Raw genomic sequence first — 26745 nt, 5'->3', positions numbered from 1 at the left:
GGGATGTGTGTGTTTTCGGACCGGAACCAGCATCGTAACGACTGAAACAGATTGGGATGTGTGTGTTTTCGGACCGGAACCAGCGTCGTAACGACTGAAACAGATTGGGATGTGTGTGTTTTCGGACCGGAACCAGCGCCTTAACGACTGAAACAGATTGGGATGTGTGTGTTTTCGGACCGGAACCAGCGTCGTAACGACTGAAACACATTGGGATGTGTGTGTTTTCGGACCGGAACCAGCACCTTAACGACTGAAACAGATTGGGATGTGTGTGTTTTCGGACCGGAACCAGCGTCGTAACGACTGAAAAAGATTGGGATGTGTGTGTTTTCGGACCGGAACCAGCGCCTTAACGACTGAAACAGATTGGGATGTGTGTGTTTTCGGACCGGAACCAGCGCCTTAACGACTGAAACAGATTGGGATGTGTGTGTTTTCGGACCGGAACCAGCGCCTTAACGACTGAAACACATTGGGATGTGTGTGTTTTCGGACCGGAACCAGCACCTTAACGACTGAAACAGATTGGGATGTGTGTGTTTTCGGACCGGAACCAGCGTCGTAACGACTGAAACAGATTGGGATGTGTGTGTTTTCGGACCGGAACCAGCACCGTAACGACTGAAACAGATTGGGATGTGTGTGTTTTCGGACCGGAACCAGCGCCGTAACGACTGAAACAGATTGGGATGTGTGTGTTTTCGGACCGGAACCAGCGCCTTAACGACTGAAACAGATTGGGATGTGTGTGTTTTCGGACCGGAACCAGCGCCTTAACGACTGAAACAGATTGGGATGTGTGTGTTTTCGGACCGGAACCAGTACCTTAAGGACTGAAACAGATTGGGATGTGTGTGTTTTCGGACCGGAACCAGCACCTTAAGGACTGAAACAGATTGGGATGTGTGTGTTTTCGGACCGGAACCAGCACCTTAACGACTGAAACAGATTGGGATGTGTGTGTTTTCGGACCGGATCCAGCATCGTAACGACTGAAACAGATTGGGATGTGTGTGTTTTCGGACCGGAACCAGCGCCTTGACGACTGAAGCAGATTGGGATGTGTGTGTTTTCGGACCGGAACCAGCACCTTAACGACTGAAACAGATTGGGATGTGTGTGTTTTCGGACCGGATCCAGCATCGTAACGACTGAGACAGATTGGGATGTGTGTGTTTTCGGACCGGAACCAGCGCCTTGACGACTGAAGCAGATTGGGATGTGTGTGTTTTCGGACCGGAACCAGCGCCGTAACGACTGAAACAGATTGGGATGTGTGTGTTTTCGGACCGGAACCAGCGCCTTAACGACTGAAACAGATTGGGATGTGTGTGTTTTCGGACCGGAACCAGCACCTTAACGACTGAAGCAGATTGGGATGTGTGTGTTTTCGGACCGGAACCAGCGTCGTAACGACTGAAACAGATTGGGATGTGTGTGTTTTCGGACCGGAACCAGCACCTTAACGACTGAAACAGATTGGGATGTGTGTGTTTTCGGACCGGAACCAGCGTCGTAACGACTGAGACAGATTGGGATGTGTGTGTTTTCGGACCGGAACCAGCACCTAAACGATTGAAACAGATTGGGATGTGTGTGTTTTCGGACCGGAACCAGCATCGTAACGACTGAAACAGATTGGGATGTGTGTGTTTTCGGACCGGAACCAGCGCCTTGACGACTGAAGCAGATTGGGATGTGTGTGTTTTCGGACCGGAACCAGCACCTTAACGACTGAAACAGATTGGGATGTGTGTGTTTTCGGACCGGATCCAGCATCGTAACGACTGAGACAGATTGGGATGTGTGTGTTTTCGGACCGGAACCAGCGCCTTGACGACTGAAGCAGATTGGGATGTGTGTGTTTTCGGACCGGAACCAGCGCCGTAACGACTGAAACAGATTGGGATGTGTGTGTTTTCGGACCGGAACCAGCGCCTTAACGACTGAAACAGATTGGGATGTGTGTGTTTTCGGACCGGAACCAGCACCTTAACGACTGAAGCAGATTGGGATGTGTGTGTTTTCGGACCGGAACCAGCGTCGTAACGACTGAAACAGATTGGGATGTGTGTGTTTTCGGACCGGAACCAGCACCTTAACGACTGAAACAGATTGGGATGTGTGTGTTTTCGGACCGGAACCAGCGTCGTAACGACTGAGACAGATTGGGATGTGTGTGTTTTCGGACCGGAACCAGCACCTAAACGATTGAAACAGATTGGGATGTGTGTGTTTTCGGACCGGAACCAGCGCCTTAACGACTGAAACAGATTGGGATGTGTGTGTTTTCGGACCGGAACCAGCACCTAAACGATTGAAACAGATTGGGATGTGTGTGTTTTCGGACCGGAACCAGCGTCGTAACGACTGAAACAGATTGGGATGTGTGTATTTTCGGACCGGAACCAGCGTCGTAACGACTGAAACAGATTGGGATGTGTGTGTTTTCGGACCGGAACCAGCATCGTAACGACTGAAACAGATTGGGATGTGTGTGTTTTCGGACCGGAACCAGCACCTAAACGATTGAAACAGATTGGGATGTGTGTGTTTTCGGACCGGAACCAGCACCTTAACGACTGAAACAGATTGGGATGTGTGTGTTTTCGGACCGGAACCAGCACCTTAACGACTGAAACAGATTGGGATGTGTGTTTTTTCGGACCGGAACCAGCGCCTTAACGACTGAAACAGATTGGGATGTGTGTGTTTTCGGACCGGAACCAGCACCTTAACGACTGAAACAGATTAGGATGTGTGTGTTTTCGGACCGGAACCAGCACCTTAACGACTGAAACAGATTGGGATGTGTGTGTTTTCGGACCGGAACCAGCGCCTTAACGACTGAAACAGATTGGGATGTGTGTGTTTTCGGACCGGAACCAGCACCTTAACGACTGAAACAGATTGGGATGTGTGTGTTTTCGGACCGGAACCAGCGCCTTAACGACTGAAACAGATTGGGATGTGTGTGTTTTCGGACCGGAACCAGCACCTTAACGACTGAAACAGATTGGGATGTGTGTGTTTTCGGACCGGAACCAGCGCCTTAACGACTGAAACAGATTGGGATGTGTGTGTTTTCGGACCGGAACCAGCGTCGTAACGACTGAAACAGATTGGGATGTGTGTGTTTTCGGACCAGAACCAGCGCCGTAACGACTGAAACAGATTGGGATGTGTGTGTTTTCGGACCGGAACCAGCACCTTAACGACTGAAACAGATTGGGATGTGTGTGTTTTTGGACCGGAACCAGCACCTTAACGACTGAAACAGATTGGGATGTGTGTGTTTTCGGACCGGAACCAGCGCCTTAACGACTGAAACAGATTGGGATGTGTGTGTTTTCGGACCGGAACCAGTACCTTAACGACTGAAACAGATTAGGATGTGTGTGTTTTCGGACCGGAACCAGCGCCTTAACGACTGAAACAGATTGGGATGTGTGTGTTTTCGGACCGGAACCAGCGCCGTAACGACTGAAACAGATTGGGATGTGTGTGTTTTCGGACCGGAACCAGCACCTTAACGACTGAAACAGATTGGGATGTGTGTGTTTTCGGACCGGAACCAGCACCTTAACGACTGAAACAGATTGGGATGTGTGTGTTTTCGGACCGGAACCAGCACCTTAACGACTGAAACAGATTGGGATGTGTGTGTTTTCGGACCGGAACCAGCACCTTAACGACTGAAACAGATTGGGATGTGTGTGTTTTCGGACCGGAACCAGCGCCTTAACAACTGAAACAGATTGGGATGTGTGTGTTTTCGGACCGGAACCAGCGCCTTAACGACTGAAGCAGATTGGGATGTGTGTGTTTTCGGACCGGAACCAGCACCTTAACGACTGAAACAGATTGGGATGTGTGTGTTTTCGGACCGGAACCAGCACCTTAACGACTGAAACAGATTGGGATGTGTGTGTTTTCGGACCGGAACCAGCATCTTAACGACTGAAACAGATTGGGATGTGTGTGTTTTCGGACCGGAACCAGCGCCTTAACGACTGAAACAGATTGGGATGTGTGTGTTTTCGGACCGGAACCAGCACCTTAACGACTGAAACAGATTGGGATGTGTGTGTTTTCGGACCGGAACCAGCGTCGTAACGACTGAAACAGATTGGGATGTGTGTGTTTTCGGACCGGAACCAGGGCCTTAACGACTGAAACAGATTGGGATGTGTGTGTTTTCGGACCGGAACCAGCGTCGTAACGACTGAAACAGATTGGGATGTGTGTGTTTTCGGACCGGAACCAGCGCCGTAACGACTGAAACAGATTGGGATGTGTGTGTTTTCGGACCGGAACCAGCGCCGTAACGACTGAAACAGATTGGGATGTGTGTGTTTTTGGACTGGAACCAGCGCCGTAACGACTGAAACAGATTGGGATGTGTGTGTTTTTGGACTGGAACCAGCGTCGTAACGACTGAAACAGATTGGGATGTGTGTGTTTTCTGACCGGAACCAGCGCCTTACCGACTGAAACAGATTGGGATGTGTGTGTTTTCGGACCGGAACCAGCATCGTAACGACTGAAACAGATTGGGATGTGTGTGTTTTCTGACCGGAACCAGCGCCTTACCGACTGAAACAGATTGGGATGTGTGTGTTTTCGGACCGGAACCAGCATCGTAACGACTGAAACAGATTGGGATGTGTGTGTTTTCGGACCGGAACCAGCGCCGTAACGACTTAAACAGATTGGGATGTGTGTGTTTTCGGACCGGAACCAGCACCTTAACGACTGAAACAGATTGGGATGTGTGTGTTTTCGGACCGGAACCAGCACCGTAACGACTGAAACAGATTGGGATGTGTGTGTTTTCGGACCGGAACCAGCACCTTAACGACTGAAACAGATTGGGATGTGTGTGTTTTCGGACCGGAACCAGCGCCTTAACGACTGAAACAGATTGGGATGTGTGTGTTTTCGGACCGGAACCAGCGCCTTAACGACTGAAACAGATTGGGATGTGTGTGTTTTCGGAACGGAACCAGCGTCGTAACGACTGAAACAGATTGGGATGTGTGTGTTTTCGGACCGGAACCAGCGTCGTAACGACTGAAACAGATTGGGATGTGTGTGTTTTCGGACCGGAACCAGCGCCTTAACGACTGAAACAGATTGGGATGTGTGTTTTTTCGGACCGGAACCAGCGCCTTAACGACTGAAACAGATTGGGATGTGTGTGTTTTCGGAACGGAACCAGCGTCGTAACGACTGAAACAGATTGGGATGTGTGTGTTTTCGGACCGGAACCAGCGTCGTAACGACTGAAACAGATTGGGATGTGTGTGTTTTCGGACCGGAACCAGCGCCGTAACGACTGAAACAGATTGGGATGTGTGTGTTTTCGGACCGGAACCAGCGCCGTAACGACTGAAACAGATTGGGATGTGTGTGTTTTTGGACCGGAACCAGCACCTTAACGACTGAAACAGATTGGGATGTGTGTGTTTTCGGACCGGAACCAGCACCTTAACGACTGAAACAGATTGGGATGTGTGTGTTTTCGGACCGGAACCAGCATCGTAACGACTGAAACAGATTGGGATGTGTGTGTTTTCTGACCGGAACCAGCGTCGTAACGACTGAAACAGATTGGGATGTGTGTGTTTTCGGACCGGAACCAGCGTCGTAACGACTGAAACAGATTGGGATGTGTGTGTTTTCGGACCGGAACCAGCGCCTTAACGACTGAAACAGATTGGGATGTGTGTGTTTTCGGACCGGAACCAGCACCTTAACGACTGAAACAGATTGGGATGTGTGTGTTTTCGGACCGGAACCAGCGCCTTAACGACTGAAACAGATTGGGATGTGTGTGTTTTCGGACCGGAACCAGCGCCTTAACGACTGAAACAGATTGGGATGTGTGTGTTTTCGGACCGGAACCAGCGCCTTAACGACTGAAACAGATTGGGATGTGTGTGTTTTCGGACCGGAACCAGCGTCGTAACGACTGAAACAGATTGGGATGTGTGTGTTTTCGGACCGGAACCAGCGCCTTAACGACTGAAACAGATTGGGATGTGTGTTTTTTCGGACCGGAACCAGCGCCTTAACGACTGAAACAGATTGGGATGTGTGTGTTTTCGGAACGGAACCAGCGTCGTAACGACTGAAACAGATTGGGATGTGTGTGTTTTCGGACCGGAACCAGCGCCTTAACGACTGAAACAGATTGGGATGTGTGTGTTTTCGGACCGGAACCAGTACCTTAACGACTGAAACAGATTGGGATGTGTGTGTTTTCGGACCGGAACCAGCACCTTAACGACTGAAACAGATTGGGATGTGTGTGTTTTCGGACTGGAACCGCTTCAGCAGAATTTCCTCCTGGCCTTGAGCTGAGCAGTTATTAATGCAACATGTCAGGCGGCTGAAAAGGCGCAGGCAGGATTAGGTTTTGTCTCCATACAAACTGCATCATTTTCACATTAAAACACAATACATATGTCAGTGTGTGGCACTTCACCACTGTGTGTGTGTGTGTGTGTGTGTGTCCCAGTGAAGGTGAGCTAATCTGTTTTCCTCTATGAGACTCCCTCCAGAGGTGGAGTCACACACACACACACTCTGACATCGTGCCTATCCCCATCAGCATATGTGGGTCCACAGGGAGGGGAAATGGGGCGACACGCTGCAGACTCCCTGCCACCCACACCTGTCTTCGCCTCCGGCTGCAGGTACACACTCAGTGGGGAGTAGCTACTTTCTCCTAGAATGCCACCGGCATTTTCATTTCCGCTCCTCCATGGTGTGCACTTTATTTCCTTGAGTACTGAAAAGTTAAGAATTTAGACAATTCAAGGACATTTGCATCAGTCTGAGTCGCATCCAGAATAACTCCAACACAATAATCCTGCCTGGATGTGATCAGCAGATCCGTCCATTTGGCTCCAACAGGCTCTGAGACCTGATCCAGCTGTAGCAGACGTTTACCAGACACACAGCTGACGTTCTGATGGCAGAAACATGCTACCCTGCACGGGGCAAATGCTGAGTTTATTTAAAGAGATGGTTTGCATTCTGCACTAATGACGACTCTGCATCTCCTCCGGTCCACATCGTCAGAGAGCAGATGGTGTAGGGAGGTGTGAGCTAAAGCTAGAAGTCGCTCAGACGTGGAGAAGAACAGCTTTATGACTCAGCAAACCGTCCCGCTTTGTTTCTTTTCCACCACACAAGAAATAATGAACTAAAATCTTTGTCTTCATTGAACATGTTGCAGTTCTTTATGTTTTCACCCACAGAGGCAAATATCAGTTTAATTTAGTCAAGCTGATTATTTTAAATCTTATTTGCATATTATTTTCCCATTGAATATTTTTTGTGGTTCTTAGCTGCTTAACAGCCCGCTTACCTCCGTTAGCTGGTTAGCTCCTGTTCGCAGCTCGGAGTTCGCTCGATGTCAATCATCCACCATGACGCTCACAGCCCCCCTCTCAGCTCCACCTCTTTGCCCATAGGGGCATGCGTGAGACGACGCGCATGCCCCTGCCAAGATGGTGATGGTAGGAACCGCCCACCGAGCTTCAATTCAGCTCTTCAGAAACCTACGGGTGACGTCACGGAGTCTCCGCCCATCTCTTTATACAGTCTATGGCGGTAACATAAAGATGTTTCACACATGAGGCTGTAAAGTTTTACTTATGTCAGCAGGGTACATGTGCAACACTTATTATTCTTGGGAAAATGGTTTCAGAACATTTTCATCCTAATAAAAATGTTAAATCTGTGTGAATTCTCATTTAAAGTCCTGATAAACATTTAGAAAAAGATGTAAAATGTATAAACTTGCCTAGAAAACCATCCTGCATATGAAAAGTAAATAGCACCATTAAGTTTAGAATTTTGCTGCATTGTCACTGAAGTGTGTGAGAGTGTGTACGTAGGGAGGTGTGTATGTATATCTGTACACATAATGGAGATTTCACTGAATAGTTTGTGGACCTTGCAAGCATTATGTGATGTATTTGTGAGTACATATCTGCATGAAGAGCAGCAGCTGTTGGCTGCAGCTGACAGGGATCCAACAGAAACAGAACATGGGCTCCACACACACACACGCACCAGATTTGCAAAATTTGTCTTTGACATGTGCATAACATGGCATCACATGAAACGTGTGTTTTTTTTCTCCGGACAGATATTCTCAAGTTCATTTTCCTTCTGCATTAAGCTGCAGCTTTGCTCTCTGCTCGATCTGAGCTGCTGAAAGTTGAAAAAGAATCCCTGATCAGGGTACGGAAAGCGTCATGTCTTCTCAGACACAGCGCCTTGCATGTGCATCTCCTCCGACAGCTGTAGAGGTCAACCTCTGTCCAATTACACACACCCCAGAATCTCCCTCTGAAAAGCATCACACTGAACGCCGTGGTCCATAAACACTCAGACTGAATGCAAAGATCTTAGTTTGGTGCAGGCTGATGTGCACTTCATGTACAAAACCATCTGAACGTTTTTACACTTAGAATAGTGAAGCCATTTTATGATAAAGATGACAGTATCTCCCTTTCATCGCGTTATCTTTACCTCCGTCTCCTCTGAACGCTTCTTTGTGTCCTCCTTTGATGAATCTTTTACAGGAGAAAATCCTTCTGATAGATGTAGAGAAATTCATTTTAGAGGAATTTCCAGGCCGTTCTGAAATGAGATGCCGTTTGGGAGCAGCGCAGTGGCTCAGTTTCCACACAGCATATTTAACATGTGACACTGTGTGGATCTGAAGAGGTTGACACAAGCCAGAGTGCATACATCTTGAGTATGGCTTGCCCCGATGGGAACTAAGACTCATATCCTGACAATGCTGGTTCTGATATATAGTCTATCCACCAAGCTATAGAGAAAATGAAATCCCTGACCTTGGCAGCTTTAGTGCTAGGCTCTTCTCATTGAGCTCCATGGGAAATTGAGTTTCCAACCCCGGCAGCATCGGCAGCAGCAGTGCTTTTAGCTCAACCCAAAGGCTGAGAAACTGCAGAGTTTCAAAGAACAGATCATGCTGTCATTTTCTTTTAGCTCTGCAGAGGCCAATGAGGTCGCCAAGGCTAAAAAATATGAACACAGTTGTGTTGTGTGGGTATTTATCATGTGTGACGCATTCGCCACGCTGCAAATGAAGATAAAGAATGGCAGTTTCATTCGTGATAAATTAAAGCAGCAACATTTCACAGTTTTATTAACATGAAGGAACAGAAAAATAAAGACACCTCACATTTTCCTGAATACAAAGCGATACGATTTATCATGTTGGCCCGAAGCTGTCTTACATCAGGGCATTTCTATGGTGGATAAATCAGGGAAGCATCACACAGATGTCTCTGGGTCGTTGGTAACTTGAAAAATAATCCTTGAACATATGTGCAAATGTTGCTCCGTGAGATACGGGATGGACTGGACAGAGCATGAGAGGGACCAGATCCCCCAATAAGATGTGTGGGATCTGGTCTCTGTGGTGATGCAGGTTCTGTGGAGATAAAGTCACTCACATCATTTATAAAAGCCACACCAACACCCAGACTTTCTACAGGCCGTCAATGAGGGGTGTACTAGCTAGCGGGGATGTAGCTAGATGCAGCTAACATGGATGCAGCTAGCAGGGATGTAGCTACCATTGATGTAGCTAGCAGGGATGTAGTTAGCAGGGATCCATTTAGCGTGGATGCAGCTAGATGCAGCTAGCATGGATGCAGCTAGCATGGATGTATCTAGCATTGATGTAGCTACCATTGATGTAGCTAGCAGGGATGTAGTTAGCAGGGATGCAGCTAGCGTGGATGTAGCTAGCATGGATGCAGCTACATTCAGCTAGAAGGGATGCAGCTAGCTAGCAGTGATGCAGCTAGATGCAGATAGCATGATGCAGCTAGCAGGGATGTAGCTAGCAGGGAAGTAGTTAGCAGGGATGCATTTAGCGTGGATGCAGCAAGATGCAGCTAGCAGGGATGTAGCTAGCAGGGATACAGCTTGCATGGATGCAGCTAGGAGGGATGTAGCTAGCAGAGATGCAGCTAGCATGGATGCAGCTAGCATGGATGCAGCTAGCATGGATGCAGCTAGCAAGGATGTAGTTAGCAGGGATCCATTTAGCGTGGATGCAACTAGATGCAGCTGGCATGGATGTAGCTAGCAGGGATGTAGCTAGCATTGATGTAGCTAGCAGGGATGTAGATAGCAGGGATGTAGTTAGCAGGTATGCAGCTAGCGTGGATGTAGCTAGCATGGATGCAGCTACATTCAACTAGAAGGGATGCAGCTAGCTAGCAGGGATGCAGCTAGACGCAGCTAGCATGGATGCAGCTAGCAGGGATGTAGCTAGCATGGATGCAGCTAGATGCAGCTAGCAGGGATGTAGCTAGCAGGGATGTAGCTAGCAGGGATACAGCTTGCATGGATGCAGCTAGGAGGGATGTAGCTAGCAGAGATGCAGCTAGCATGGATGCAGCTAGCAGGACCGTTGCTAGCATGGATGCAGCTAGCAGGGATGTAGTTAGCATGGATGCAGCTAGCATGGATGCAGCTAGCAAGGATGTAGTTAGCAGGGATCCATTTAGCGTGGATGCAGCTAGATGCAGCTGGCATGGATGTAGCTAGCAGGGATTTAGCTAGCATTGATGTAGCTAGCAGGGATGTAGTTAGCAGGGATGCAGCTAGCGTGGATGTAGCTAGCATGGATGCAGCTACATTCAGCTAGAAGGGATGCAGCTAGCTAGCAGTGATGCAGCTAGATGCAGATAGCATAGATGCAGGTAGCAGGGATGTAGCTAGCAGGGAAGTAGTTAGCAGGGATGCATTTAGCGTGGATGCAGCTAGATGCAGCTAGCAGAGATGTAGCTAGCAGGGATACAGCTTGCATGGATGCAGCTAGGAGGGATGTAGCTAGCAGAGATGCAGCTAGCAGTGATGCAGCTAGATGCAGCTAGCATGGATGCAGCTAGCAGGACCGTTGCTAGCATGGATGCAGCTAGCAGGGATGTAGATAGCATGGATGCAGCTAGCATGGATGCAGCTAGCAAGGATGTAGTTAGCAGGGATCCATTTAGCGTGGATGCAACTAGATGCAGCTGGCATGGATGTAGCTAGCAGGGATGTAGCTAGCATTGATGTAGCTAGCAGGGATGTAGTTAGCAGGGATGCAGCTAGCGTGGATGTAGCTAGCATGGATGTAGCTAGCATGGATGCAGCTACATTCAGCTAGAAGGGATGCAGCTAGCTAGCAGGGATGCAGCTAGATGCAGATAGCATGGATGCAGCTAGCAGGGATGTAGCTAGCATGGATGTAGCTAGCAGGGATGTAGTTAGCAGGGATGCATTTAGCGTGGATGCAGCTAGATGCAGCTAGCAGGGATGTAGCTAGCAGGGATACAGCTTGCATGGATGCAGCTAGGAGGGATGTAGCTAGCAGAGATGCAGCTAGCAGTGATGCAGCTAGATGCAGCTAGCATACATGCAGCTAGCAGGACCGTTGCTAGCATGGATGCAGCTAGCAGGGATGTAGCTACTATGGATGTAGCTAGCATGGATGCAGCTAGCAGGGATTTAGCTAGCAGGGATACAGCTAGCAAGGATGTAGTTAGCAGGGATCCATTTAGCGTGGATGCAGCTAGATGCAGCTGGCATGGATGTAGCTAGCAGGGATGTAGCTAGCATTGATGTAGCTAGCAGGGATGTAGTTAGCAGGTATGCAGCTAGCGTGGATGCAGCTAGATGCAGATAGTGTGGATGTAGCTAGCATTGATGTAGCTAGCATGGATGCAACTACATTCAGCTAGCAGGGATGTAGCTAGCAGAGATGCAGCTGGCAGGGATGCAGCTAGCTAGCATGCAGCTAGCAGGGATGCAGCTAGATGCAGCTAGCATGGATGCAACTAGCAGGGATGTAGCTAGCAGGGGTGCAGCTAGCAGAGATGCAGCTAGCGTAGCAGTGATCACATCTCCACCTCAACATGGCTGCATGTTAACTAAATTTTTGTCCAGCCTGTTTTTTCGCTGCTTATTTCCAAGCATAAAGCAGATGAAAAGAACAAGAATACAAATAGTGACAAATAATATTCAGTATGAATAGTAAGAGGTTTTTTTTCTTCTGATGAGGAAAATTGCTTTACATTGTACAGCAGTAATCGCTTCTCGCATATGTTAGATGTTTCTATTAACACCAGCAACCTGCCTCACCCTTTGCTTACCCTATGCTTTTCTAGAAAATTGCTACAAAAATGTAATTGGGGTTCCAGTGTCAAAAATACAAGCAATTTATGTTGCCATAACTACAAACAACCTCCTATTTCCCTGATGTGATTCAGACAACAATATGCACAAGCCTTCATATTTATTTTGTGTTGAGTGTTGCGCTTTTTGTTGTTTGCTGATGAAAATGTTGGGTTAGGAATTCTTTTTTCCCCAGTCTATGTGCATCATAGTCTGCAGAAAATGACATGAATTCATCTAGTTTTAGCAACCGTGTTGAGATCCTGTACCAACTCGTTGTACCCGGTTCAGTGTAGTTTGGAGTTAATGAAGCGCCACAGTTAATCCTGTTGTCTCTGACATATTTACCATGTCTGCTTTACATTGCATCATGCAGAGACAAAATCTACTACAATTCCATTTGTTTTGTTAAATGTTGGACAGACCAGCAGAAGTCAACATTTGCCATCAGGAGAGGCTGATGCTGTATTGTCACATTTCAGCTGCTGTTTGGTGACGTTTAGCCAGCATCACTACGTGTTTGTCACTGGATAAGCCACAGTTCTGTTGACATCAACTGTGTTGAATCTGAAGGGATACGTGTAACGTGTAACTTCTCACAGGCCGCACTACACCGCTGCAAAACAAAACGTCTGATTCCGTGTTTGCAGACCACTCTGCCCAGCTGATGGAGGAATAATTCAGTCAGGAATACAGGATTCTTCACCATTAAAGGATGGAGATGTGGGTGTCTTCAGTGTTCAGGGAGTCACGTTAGCTTTGGTCTGTAGCCGATTAGCTTCAACTAGCTGCATTTAGCTTCTACTGAACAGCAAAATAAAGACGCAGACGTATCCTGCAACATTCTCAGCTCATCAGACATTTACTGTCGTTGTTCTGAATAAAGTCTGTGATGAAGATGTGAAAAAGTTCATCACATGTTGCTACGTGTGCACAACAGCCACAGAGCTAGCTTAGCAGTCTGCTAACACTGATGCTAACAGAGTTTTCCATCCACAACTCCAACCAGCAGGTGGACTCATGTCTTTCCTCTGGAGCCATCTCTTTCTGGCTCTTCTGACACCGTTTCACCTCCTGACTTTGGCCAGCGGTGATGAAATGGTTGGAAGAAGAGGAAAAATGGCGTAAAGTTAAGCCCTGCAGGTCACATGACCCCATGAGAGACGGATCCGCTCCTGCAGAGTCACGATGTCTGGTTTCTAAAGAGGTTCAGCCTCCTCGGAGCGCCACCACACATCAAGGCCCCAGAAACCCTCCATCATGACTCACATCAGGCGGATGTTTGGGTCTAACGCCGGGTCCGTTAAAATTCTCCTTCATTTTTAGAGTTTTGGGTCCGGAAAATTTTGCATCATTTCATGGTAAAAACTTTGCTCAAAATGCTGTTGGACAGAATCTGAAACTTCTGCTTCTTAATAGATAAGAGGAAACAGGAGACTATAGGATAATCATTTTGACATATCACAAGGTAATAAATGATAAATATAAAAGAAACATAACACATAAAGTAATCATATTTAAAAAATTTGTCTTCTCTTCCCGTATGTTCATAGGTCAGGCCTTAAAGGGTTAAATTAAACCTGGTTGACTTCCACTGGCACTACGGTTTGTTCAGGGAAGTACGAACACTAATCCGGGGTGAACCCTGACTGGTCAAAGCCCTGTCGGTTGCTGGGACACGACTTGCCCAGTAGGCAGATGGTCATAATGTCTGATGGCTGATTTATCTTAAACTGTTTCCTTTTGTTTCTTCTAATCATTTCAAAAGAAAGACAGACGCCTAAATTTTCTCTGAAAGCCTTAAAATATCTAAATAACCCAGAAGCATTAATGGAAATCTGAAAAGAAAAGACAAGGACGCTGAAAACACAGTTTGCATGGAGAACAAAAGCATGTTTTCAGCTCTTTCTTCATTTTCTTATTTTTCTTGTTCCTTCACAATGTTCTTCATGCACAAACATGAGCAGAAAAGATGCTGCGTTTACTGCAAATGGAAATTGTGGTGAAAAACATGTGTTTTACTGATAATTCAAGCCGAGTGCGCTTGGAACATGCTAAGAGGATCCATTATATACAGCTTGTTCTGGAAACTGCAGTCAGTGGGATTTTCTCTGAAATGTGTTACTTATCGCAGTTCGGTTGCACATGAAGTGACTTCTGAATGGTGAGGATCTGCTGGGATGACAGAGGAAAACTCTGAGCCGATCTGAACCAAACGGACAGAGTGAAAAATCAGTGTTAACACACTTGAGGGTGAAAATTAGGGTCAGTTTGTGTATTTTTATCACCAGGACTCCTTACAGTGCAGGGAGCATGTGTGTGAATGTGTCTCTGAGCCTTACTAAGAGCTGCCCTCCGAGCTTTGCAACAGCAGATTCGACACGAATACAGCAGTTTCCACGATGATCTGGTTCTGCACTGACTTCCTGCTGTTGTTCACTTTTCTAAATAACATTTGTGTTTTTTCTCTCCTCTCTCTCTCCTTGCTGCCGCCTGAAACAACAGATCACCTGGGCATTGAGTTCATGGGTAAGAACGCTGTTTTTGTCTTCTTTGCATGACTCATGACTGTACACACCACAAGGTCTCGTGTTGGATCAACAATCCACCGTGTGATTCTCCACATACGTGCACAACATGCACTGACACACCTGAGTGCTGTCACACATGGCGTTATATCATTTTACAAACTGTGCTGCATAAAATCTCCAGACAAATGTACACATGTCTGTAAACACTGCTCTGTGGTCGATATACAAAGTATTTATGTGTCTTGGTCTCTTGACCGTCTCCATCTCTGTCTTTCTCTGTCTTGTACGATCTGACTTTCCCTCACAATTGCTTATGAAGTGTCCCCTCAGAATACCAATGTGCTGCAGTCTCCTTGGAAACAGTGAGAACAGAGAGGCGGGCAGGGAGCAGCGAGGGAGTTTTTGTGATGTTGGCGCTGTTGCCAAATACATTCCTCATTAGTACACATGTACACATGTGCACGTTAATGGCAAAAGTTCAGAAGTGTGTGTCTGAAGCCCACAGATTAGATGACATGCATACAGCGTGTACAGAACGTGCGTTTCCCGTGCACCAGCTTGCGAGGCTGTGATGGATGAATGCCAGCAGCTCAGCCTCGGCGCTGCCAAGCTCCCCCTCACAAGCTCCATGCTTGTTGGGCTCTTTTCAGAAAGTCAGCTCTGCAAAGCAATGGATCATGAAGGAAACAGCCTCCCCATTGTTTGACAGCACTCCTTCTAGATTCTGAACATTTCCCAGGAACAAGCAGAGTCATCCTTTTCATGCCGCTCAATCACTAAACGAACAAACTTTTTTCCAACCATGGCAGTAAGAGATGAAATTCCCCTTTGAGATGACTGCCAGTTTCTCCCATTTCTATTCAGCAAGAGCTTCTACCTCTGCAACGTTGTTCAGGCTGCCACAGTTTCTTCGCCTCGCTAGCGTCTCCAGTCCTGCCAACGTCTCCCCCAGCATTGTGCTAAGCAGTGCACAGATAGATGAGCACCTCCCACACTCTGCTGTGTTGTGTCAGTGTCTGTGACTTAGACTGTCTATCCCTGAGAAAATGGAATAAATCTAAATGTGCTTGAACTCCTCTGCCAAACACTCTTGTAATAATACCAGACTTTACACAGGAAACAACAAACCTGCAGGATGAAGGTCTGATTAAAGAAAAAACACGGTTTGAACATCTTAATTTCTCCTTCCAAGGACTTCCGCTGTTAGATTCAAGCATTATTCCAGCAGAATCATGTCAGCCATGAGTCGATGCAGTTCAGTGTCAGATACACCCACATAAACCCACTGGTGACGCTGATCGATTTGACTAAATGTATCAACATCAATTCATTTAATCATGTATTTCAGATAATGGATCATATTTCTCGCCCGCTAATAGCTGGTATTGGCTTCAGACCCCCCCCCCCCTCGACCCTGATCTGGAAAAAGCTGTACAGGAAATGAAAAGGCTGAATGAATGAATCATCATTCTGCAAAAAGCGACATTTCTTTGTTCGGATTGAAGCTCTGCAATCTGAGAGCGAATGAAGTGTCAGTCATTGTTAGCTGGAAGTGTCGGACCTGGTTAGCTGGAGCACGCCCCTCTCTGGTGCTGCGAGTTTATGTAAAGTCTTAATGGGTCCCTGGAGAAGGCCGTGCTCAGCCAGCACTGATCATAATGGACGACTAGTCTCCCAGAACTGCAGTGTTCCTGCTGGGTAGTGTAAGGAATAATACACAGTGTGTGTGTTGGTGGGAAAGAGTCAATCCTTCTGCTCAGGAGGTGAAAGTCAGAGTTTGTGAAAACACATTTGTGATGCCAAAAGCAGAGACTGCTGTAAGGTCCAGTTTAACTAAGGTCCAGTTTAACTGTTAGGTCCAGTTTAACTACAATCCAGTTTAACTAAGGTCCAGTTTAACTAAGGTCCAGTTTAACTGTTAGGTCCGGTTTAACTACAATCCAGTTTAACTAAGGTCCAGTTTAACTAAGGTACAGTTTATCTGTAAGGTCCAGTTTAACTAAGGTCCAGTTTAACTAAGGTACAGTTTATCTGTAAGGTCCAGTTTAACTAAGGTCCAGTTTAACTGTTAGGTCCAGTTTAACTACAATCCAGTTTAACTAAGGTCCAGTTTAACTAAGGTCCAGTTTAACTGTTAGGTCCAGTTTAACTAAGGTCCAGTTTAACTAAGGTCCAGTTTAACTAAGGTACAGTTTATCTGTAAGGTCCAGTTTAACTAAGGTCCAGTTTAACTGTTAGGTCCAGTTTAACTACAATCCAGTTTAACTAAGGTCCAGTTTAACTAAGGTCCAGTTTAACTGTTAGGTCCAGTTTAACTGTTAGGTCCAGTTTAACTACAATCCAGTTTAACTAAGGTCCAGTTTAACTGTTAGGTCCAGTTTAACTGTTAGGTCCAGTTTAACTACAATCCAGTTTAACTAAGGTCCAGTTTAACTAAGGTCCAGTTTAACTAAGGTCCAGTTTAACTACAATCCAGTTTAACTAAGGTCCAGTTTAACTGTTAGGTCCAGTTTAACTGTTAGGTCCAGTTTAACTACAATCCAGTTTAACTAAGGTCCAGTTTAACTAAGGTCCAGTTTAACTGTTAGGTCCAGTTTAACTACAATCCAGTTTAACTAAGGTCCAGTTTAACTAAGGTCCAGTTTAACTAAGGTCCAGTTTAACTGTTAGGTCCAGTTTAACTAAGGTTCAGTTTAACTAAGGTCCAGTTTAACTAAGGTTCAGTTTAACTAAGGTACAGTTTATCTGTTAGGTCCAGTTTAACTGTTAGGTCCAGTTTAACTACAATCCAGTTTAACTAAGGTCCAGTTTAACTAAGGTCCAGTTTAACTGTTAGGTCCAGTTTAACTACAATCCAGTTTAACTAAGGTCCAGTTTAACTAAGGTCCAGTTTAACTAAGGTACAGTTTATCTGTAAGGTCCAGTTTAACTAAGGTCCAGTTTAACTAAGGTCCAGTTTAACTGTTAGGTCCAGTTTAACTAAGGTTCAGTTTAACTAAGGTCCAGTTTAACTAAGGTTCAGTTTAACTAAGGTACAGTTTATCTGTAAGGTCCAGTTTAACTAAGGTCCAGTTTAACTAAGGTCCAGTTTAACTGTAAGGTCCAGTTTAACTACAGTCCAGTTTAACTAAGGTCCAGTTTAACTGTTAGGTCCAGTTTAACTGTTAGGTCCAGTTTAACTAAGGTCCAGTTTAACTGTTAGGTCCAGTTTAACTAAGGTCCAGTTTAACTAAGGTACAGTTTATCTGTAAGGTCCAGTTTAACTAAGGTCCAGTTTAACTAAGGTCCAGTTTAACTGTTAGGTCCAGTTTAACTACAATCCAGTTTAACTAAGGTCCAGTTTAACTAAGGTCCAGTTTAACTGTTAGGTCCAGTTTAACTAAGGTTCAGTTTAACTAAGGTCCAGTTTAACTAAGGTACAGTTTATCTGTAAGGTCCAGTTTAACTAAGGTCCAGTTTAACTAAGGTCCAGTTTAACTGTTAGGTCCAGTTTAACTAAGGTCCAGTTTAACTAAGGTACAGTTTATCTGTAAGGTCCAGTTTAACTAAGGTCCAGTTTAACTAAGGTCCAGTTTAACTGTTAGGTCCAGTTTAACTAAGGTCCAGTTTAACTAAGGTCCAGTTTATCTGTAAGGTCCAGTTTAACTAAGGTCCAGTTTAACTGTTAGGTCCAGTTTAACCAAGGTTCAGTTTAACTAAGGTCCAGTTTATCTGTAAGGTCCAGTTTAACCAAGGTCCAGTTTATCTGTAAGGTCCAGTTTAACCAAGGTCCAGTTTATCTGTAAGGTCCAGTTTAACTAAGGTTCAGTTTAACTAAGGTACAGTTTAACTGTTAGGTCCAGTTTAACTAAGGTTCAGTTTAACTAAGGTCCAGTTTATCTGTAAGGTCCAGTTTAACCAAGGTACAGTTTATCTGTAAGGTCCAGTTTAACCAAGGTACAGTTTATCTGTAAGGTCCAGTTTAACTAAGGTGCAGTTTAACTAAGGTACAGTTTAACTGTTAGGTCCAGTTTAACTAAGGTTCAGTTTAACTGTAAGGTCCAGTTTAACTAAGGTTCAGTTTAACTGTAAGGTCCAGTTTAACTGTAAGGTCCAGTTTATCTGTAAGGTCCAGTTTATCTGTAAGGTCCAGTTTAACTAAGGTACAGTTTAACTGTAAGGTCCAGTTTAACTAAGGTCCAGTTTAACTAAGGTCCAGTTTAATCAAGGTACAGTTTATCTATAAGGTCCAGTTTAACTGTTAGGTCCAGTTTAACTACAATCCAGTTTAACTAAGGTCCAGTTTAACTAAGGTCCAGTTTAACTGTTAGGTCCAGTTTAACTAAGGTTCAGTTTAACTAAGGTCCAGTTTAACTAAGGTTCAGTTTAACTAAGGTACAGTTTATCTGTAAGGTCCAGTTTAACTAAGGTCCAGTTTAACTAAGGTCCAGTTTAACTGTTAGGTCCAGTTTAACTAAGGTCCAGTTTAACTACAATCCAGTTTAACTAAGGTCCAGTTTAACTAAGGTCCAGTTTAACTAAGGTACAGTTTATCTGTAAGGTCCAGTTTAACTAAGGTCCAGTTTAACTAAGGTACAGTTTATCTGTAAGGTCCAGTTTAACTAAGGTCCAGTTTAACTGTTAGGTCCAGTTTAACTAAGGTCCAGTTTAACTACAATCCAGTTTAACTAAGGTCCAGTTTAACTAAGGTCCAGTTTAACTAAGGTACAGTTTATCTGTAAGGTCCAGTTTAACTAAGGTCCAGTTTAACTAAGGTACAGTTTATCTGTAAGGTCCAGTTTAACTAAGGTCCAGTTTAACTGTTAGGTCCAGTTTAACTAAGGTTCAGTTTAACTAAGGTCCAGTTTATCTGTAAGGTCCAGTTTAACCAAGGTCCAGTTTATCTGTAAGGTCCAGTTTAACCAAGGTCCAGTTTATCTGTAAGGTCCAGTTTAACTAAGGTTCAGTTTAACTAAGGTACAGTTTAACTGTTAGGTCCAGTTTAACTAAGGTACAGTTTATCTATAAGGTCCAGTTTAACTGTTAGGTCCAGTTTAACTAAGGTACAGTTTATCTATAAGGTCCAGTTTAACTGTTAGGTCCAGTTTAACTACAATCCAGTTTAACTAAGGTCCAGTTTAACCAAGGTTCAGTTTATCTGTAAGGTCCAGTTTAACTGTTAGGTCCAGTTTAACTACAATCCAGTTTAACTAAGGTCCAGTTTAACTAAGGTCCAGTTTAACTAAGGTCCAGTTTAACTCACCGGAAGGGTGGGAGTCACTTTAAAAAGTCTAATACTCAGGCCCTACGCAGGTATTAGGCCTGGGGAGATACTGAGCCAGAATATTTCAGTGAACTGACAGAGCAGATTATTAAAAGGTTTTTTTTCTTAGTTGGACACTTTGTGATAACTTTCATGACATTTTAATCATTGCACAGGATTTTAATACCAGTTATCAAGTGTCTGGAGGAGAAAACAATACACAATTTTAACATATCTGAAATAACAGTGAACATATGCGAATGTTGGGTCTGAAACTGAACCCATACAAGCACAGTTTCTCCAACATGAGCTTTTAGTGGTTAAATATTTCCCACTCACTAAATGATTTAGTGACATTATCAACCAGGACATCACTAAAGGCTGCTCTGATGGAAACCTTCTGGGTCATTAGAAGAGAAAATATATTTCTGGGTGAGTCAAGCTTTCATTCTTGTAAAAATGCCAAACCTGCTTTCAGGCTTGAGCAGGTGGCTGAGACTCAGGTAGAGGAGCCGTTGTCCAGCAGGCTGTTCCAGCAAACTGTGCCCACTGATGTGTGATTATCTCTGGCAGCAAAGGAATGGGGATGTAGAATAATAAGGCTTGTGTGATTTTATTAATAGACTGCTGAATGGTAAATAAATCTACAGCCCTCTGCAGAAGCCTGAAAGCACCACACACTTGCTCCTCACAGCTGTTTGGTGCAGTGTGGCATGAATGTACACTTTATTTCATGGTTTAACCCTCCAACACTTGTGTTTGGATCATCTGCTCAGTGTGTGTCCTGCATGTGTTTCTGTAGATCTGGTAACACGTGTTTCTTCATAAGTCAAATGCATTCCCACTGTCACATGTTAGAACTTAAATCAAATGAGAGAAACATCATAAACAGGCTTAGCATGAACCAAAATGCACATTTTGATATTTGATTAAAATAAAAATAGTCCCGCTGTCCTTTAGAAGCAGCCGGTATGTATCCAGGATTCACAGAGAAGGAGCCTCTCCTCCTACAAAGTCAGTTTGATTCAAATTTGAAAAGAAGCTTCTGAAGGCTGAGAAGTCTCCACCTTGTACATCACTCACCCGGTGTTTAATAAAACACAGAATATATTCAAGAATTCTTGGATCCTTCCTTCCTCCAGATAAATCTTTTATGTATCAGGGCGAAAGTAGGAGAAAACTTCTCTGCATCTTGTCAGCCAGTCATGCGGGCTTCCATCAATATTTCTTTCCATCAGAGATCAGGGAGCGCAGACCGGAAGATGTTCCACCTGATTGTAAATCAATGCTGGAGCAAAGTGTTACAGGCAGCTGTTTCAGGTGAACCTGGAGGAGCTCATGTTCATTTTCCTTCCAGATGCTTTAAGGTCTGTTTAAAGCAAAGAAGAATGAAGCAGCCAACATGAACAAATGGAAATCTGCATCAGGAAAACAAAAAGACATTTCCATCCTCAGAGTATTGGCTTCCTCAAGGCCAGCAGCGTTACCATGACAACACCAATAGGACTGATGGTTAGATGTGAATCATATGCATTCCCATTTCTTATTTCAGTTTTACACCTGTAGGAGATTTTGAACCAATCAGCAACTTTCGGCGGTGAAAAGTGAAGCCAATGCAAAAACTGCAGTTCCCCCTTCATCCACTAGGGGCCCCAAAACAGAGCAAATCCCCATAGACTCCCATGTTAAAAAGACCAACTTCACAACAGAAATAAACATGTTTACAGCCTGGTACAAAAATCCATTTTAGGTTTAATAGGTCAGGTTTACCTTCATGACAACTGGGGGGAGTGAATTTTTTTCTAACTCGCCCGTTTAAAAGTAAATTAATCTCTAAATTAAGCATATTTAGGGGCGTGTCCTTTTGATTGACAGGTACCCAATCTCCCGCTTCAAGTCAGAAGAACATAGAACAACCGCAGTTTTTATCCGGTTAACAACGTGACTTAGCTTTAGCCCGCTTACCTCCGTTAGCTGGTTAGCTCCTGTTAGCTCCGGGTTAGCTCGGTTAGCTCTTAGCTACAGAAAGCTCGGAGTTCACTCGATGTCAATCATCCACCATGACGCTCATAGCCCCCCTCTCAGCTCCACCTCTTTGCCCATATTTGTATTTTCTGGGTGAGACGACACGCATGACCCTGCCAAGATGGTGATGGTAGGAACCGCCCACCGAGCTTCAATTCAGCTCTTCAGAAACCTACGGGTGACGTCACGGAGGCTCCGCCCATCTCTTTATGTAAAGTCTATGGTTTGAACACATTTTATTGTTTTGGGTTTTTTTTTTTTATGTTTTGGATGGCAGGACACATGTAAAGGACACCTTTACATAAACAGATCTACAGTTTGCAGTAAAAAGCAGAATGAAGCCATCTAAGTTACAGATAAAAGATTATGACAAGACTAGAAAGTGTTTTTTATCCTTGCACATCAGAACAGCTAGGAAGGAAAAAAGAAAAAAGGTTTTATCTCTTATCAGTGCTGCAAGACTGAAGCTGTCTGCATCCTTAGATCTTCTCTTGCACTTGTCATATCATTCCCCTCATTTATCCATCTCCTTCCATATCAGATGCTCATGGCAACAACAGAAAAGAGTGCAGTTGATCTTACGCATTACAGTTGATTTCACAGTGGATCAGCCCAAACCCAATCTGGTAAACATCAGATTCATTTGTTCTCTAATGTAGCCTCTTGTTTCGGGCTTAAGATGAACAAATCAGAGTTACTGCACTTTGCAGCTAAAGCAGCTCTTCAGAGACGCTTTGAAACAACCAAATGATAAAACAACAGTCAAACACAGCGAAACAAAACATGACATGCACAAAGGCCGATGCTGAGACCAACACATCTTGAACTGATGAAGATAAAACATAAGAAAGTAGGAACATACAAAGGACTCCACAAAGAAGCTCATTTTCACCAATATGGTGATTTCCAGCTGATCCGATATCCAGCTTATATGGATCCACTATCAGATTCCTGATCCACTATTAATTAATCCACAGTGTATTGGATACATTGTGGTGTTTGTTCTCTTGCAGGGATTAAATGTTGATCCTGGTCTGGATGGTAGTTACCAGAACGTTGTTCCCGGTCTGGATGGTAGTATCCAGAACGTTGTTCCTGTTCTGGATGGTAGTATCCAGAATGTTGTTCCTGTTCTGGATGGTAGTATCCAGAATGTTGTTCCTGGTCTGGATGGTAGTATCCAGAATGTTGTTCCTGGTCTGGATGGTAGTATCCAGAATGTTGTTCCTGGTCTGGATGGTAGTATCCAGAATGTTGTTCCTGGTCTGGATGGTAGTATCCAGGATGTTATTCCTGGTCTGGATGGTAGTATCCAGAATGTTGTTCCTGTTCTGGATGGTAGTATCCAGAATGTTGTTCCTGGTCTGGATGGTAGTATCCAGAATGTTGTTCCTGTTCTGGATGGTAGTATCCAGAATGTTGTTCCTGGTCTGGATGGTATTATCCAGAATGTTGTTCCTGGTCTGGATGGTAGTATCCAGAACGTTGTTCCTGTTCTGGATGGTAGTATCCAGAATGTTGTTCCTGGTCTGGATGGTAGTATCCAGAATGTTGTTCCTGTTCTGGATGGTAGTATCCAGAACGTTGTTCCTGGTCTGGATGGTAGTATCCAGAATGTTGTTCCTGGTCTGGATGGTAGTATCCAGAATGTCGTTCCCGTTCTGGATGGTAGTATCCAGCATGTTGTTCCTGTTCTGGATGGTAGTATCCAGAATGTTGTTCCTGTTCTGGATGGTAGTATCCAGAATGTTGTTCCTGGTCTGGATGGTAGTATCCAGAACGTTGTTCCTGTTCTGGATGGTAGTATCCAGAATGTTGTTCCTGGTCTGGATGGTAGTATCCAGAATGTTGTTCCTGTTCTGGATGGTAGTATCCAGAATGTTGTTCCTGGTCTGGATGGTAGTATCCAGAATGTTGCTCCCGGTCTGGATGGTAGTATCCAGAACGTTGTTCCTGGTCTGGATGGTAGTATCCAGAATGTTGTTCCTGGTCTGGATGGTAGTATCCAGAACGTTGTTCCTGGTCTGGATGGTAGTATCCAGAATGTTGTTCCTGTTCTGGATGGTAGTATCCAGAATGTTGTTCCTGGTCTGGATGGTAGTATCCAGAATGTTGCTCCCGGTCTGGATGGTAGTATCCAGAACGTTGTTCCTGGTCTGGATGGTAGTATCCAGAACGTTGTTCCTGGTCTGGATGGTAGTATCCAGAATGTTGTTCCTGTTCTGGATGGTAGTATCCAGAATGTTGTTCCTGGTCTGGATGGTAGTATCCAGAACGTTGTTCCTGTTCTGGATGGTAGTATCCAGAATGTTGCTCCCGGTCTGGATGGTAGTATCCAGAATGTTGTTCCTGTTCTGGATGGTAGTATCCAGAACGTTGCTCCCGGTCTGGATGGTAGTATCCAGAATGTTGTTCCTGGTCTGGATGGTAGTATCCAGAACGTTGCTCCCGGTCTGGATGGTAGTATCCAGAACGTTGTTCCTGTTCTGGATGGTATTATCCAGAACGTTGTTCCTGGTCTGGATGGTAGTATCCAGAACGTTGTTCCTGGTCTGGATGGTAGTATCCAGAATGTTGTTCCTGGTCTGGATGGTAGTATCCAGAATGTTGTTCCTGTTCTGGATGGTAGTATCCAGAATGTTGTTCCTGGTCTGGATGGTAGTATCCAGAACGTTGTTCCTGTTCTGGATGGTAGTATCCAGAATGTTGCTCCCGGTCTGGATGGTAGTATCCAGAATGTTGTTCCTGTTCTGGATGGTAGTATCCAGAACGTTGCTCCCGGTCTGGATGGTAGTATCCAGAATGTTGTTCCTGTTCTGGATGGTAGTATCCAGAACGTTGCTCCCGGTCTGGATGGTAGTATCCAGAACGTTGTTCCTGTTCTGGATGGTATTATCCAGAACGTTGTTCCTGGTCTGGATGGTAGTATCCAGAACGTTGTTCCTGGTCTGGATGGTAGTATCCAGAATGTTGTTCCTGGTCTGGATGGTAGTATCCAGAATGTTGTTCCTGTTCTGGATGGTAGTATCCAGAACGTTGTTCCTGGTCTGGATGGTAGTATGCAGCATCTTGCCAGGATCCAGGCAGAGACCCCTTCTCAGGAAAAAAGAAATCATAAAAATCTGTCCAGTAGCAAACAAACAGATAATCATAACATCCTCTGTGAAGATAAAAAGTTCCTCCATTTAAAAAATAAAAAAGGTTATGAGGAGATGACAACATTTTTTAAACTTATTTACATTCATTCATTCACTCATTCATTCACTCATTCATTCATTCATTCATTCATTCATTCACTCATTCATTCATTCATTCATTCATCATGCTAACTGCTTAGTCTGATGATAGGAAGCTGGAGCCTATCCCAGCAGTCTTTGGGCGAAAGGCAGGGTCCACCCTGGACAGCTCGCCAGTCCATCGCAGGGCAACGTATTTGACATGTTTTCTAGTTTTCCGGAGGATTCAGTTGCAGAAAGTCATTCTCATATTTAAACATAACACTGAACACCTGACTGATGACGTTTTCAAGGTATCTGCTTTTTGTAAATCAGCTCAACTTGCATTGTTTGCGTGACGTTTTTCTCTGGCAATTAAATCTAATTTGCTGCTATTTAATGCTCAACTTTACTCCATTCATACATAGTTCACAACCTTTTCATTTCAGTTCAGTTTTACTTAAAGCACAACAAAGACATGGACAGGTTTTTATCCAGATACAGTCCAATTAACTCCAGTTTGTTCTGTTCAATTATATTCAGGTAAAGGACACTATTATGTCATCAACATTGGTCCAATTTATTAGAACTGAGTTCATTTAAACCAGTTCATGAAAATGGAAGCAATGTACTGCAGCAAGTCTTCTCTTCAGTTTAATTCCTCATCCTGAGCTGCATGAGGTGGCAGACAGCTATGGAAAGGAAAAAGTCTGGACAACCAGGAAAGAAAACCTGCAGAAGCGGGCTCAGGAAGGGCAGCCGTCTGCTTCCGCTGGCTGGAAGCAGAGAGAACAGGACAAAAGGTTCAACAGCAGGGATACTTGCTGATAAAGAAAAGGACAGGCACAAGTTAATGACAATGAAAATGTCATTCCTATACAAGGAGAAAAATAGTACAGAGATAAATGGAGGGAAGTGCTCAGTGCATCGTGGACGTCCCCCTGAATTGTAAGGCATTGGTGGCAACGCTAAAGGGACAGCTGAAGGTCACACAGGCGAGCTTTAACTATAAACTTCATCAAAAAGGAAACTTTTAAGTTGACTCTTCAAGGTGCATTTTGTAAGAAACTCACTTATCATTAGATTGTATCATTCAAAGCTGCGTTTTTATTTGTATCTAATCACGTCACTAAAATAATCGTTACATTTTTATACTCTTACCATGAGAAACTTCTGTTTAGTTGCCATGGTAGCCACCATATTATTTTTCACTACGGTGTCTCTGAGTGGACAAACTATTTTGTGTGTGAACTGAAAACCCCCTGAGCTTTAGAACTGCAGAAGCAATCTTGTTTCATTGGTGTCAGAGCACCATTTAGGATTACCAGTGCCTGATGGGACACAAAGAAACATGTACGCTATTTTGAAGTAAATACCTGTAGTACACTAGTCCACTGGATCCACTCAAAGAGGACTTGCTGCCATCAGGGACTACCATCCATTCACAGCTGGAATTTGATTAATTTCTATGTCCCTGTTTACCACGAGGTGTTAGTACTACTTGTGC

At 44.6% G+C, this 26745-nt stretch overlaps 1 protein-coding gene across 1 annotated transcript in view; it reads left to right on the top strand.

Annotated features, from left to right (window-relative positions):
• nrg3a (neuregulin 3a) overlaps positions 1-26745 on the top strand; it is a gene marked incomplete at both ends in the record, with an annotated part of 544860 nt that overhangs the window by 442442 nt on the left and 75673 nt on the right. Inside the window, one exon of the mRNA XM_079248564.1 lies at positions 14731-14754. Within this exon, the coding sequence (XP_079104690.1) occupies positions 14731-14754 (24 nt within the window). The remainder of the gene's footprint in view (positions 1-14730; positions 14755-26745) is intronic.

The sequence above is a fragment of the Telmatherina bonti genome (assembly GCF_933228915.1).
Source record: "Telmatherina bonti genome assembly, chromosome: 11".
NCBI classification, from domain to species: Eukaryota; Metazoa; Chordata; class Actinopteri; order Atheriniformes; family Telmatherinidae; genus Telmatherina; species Telmatherina bonti.
This window is presented reverse-complemented; position numbering and strand designations above follow the sequence as displayed.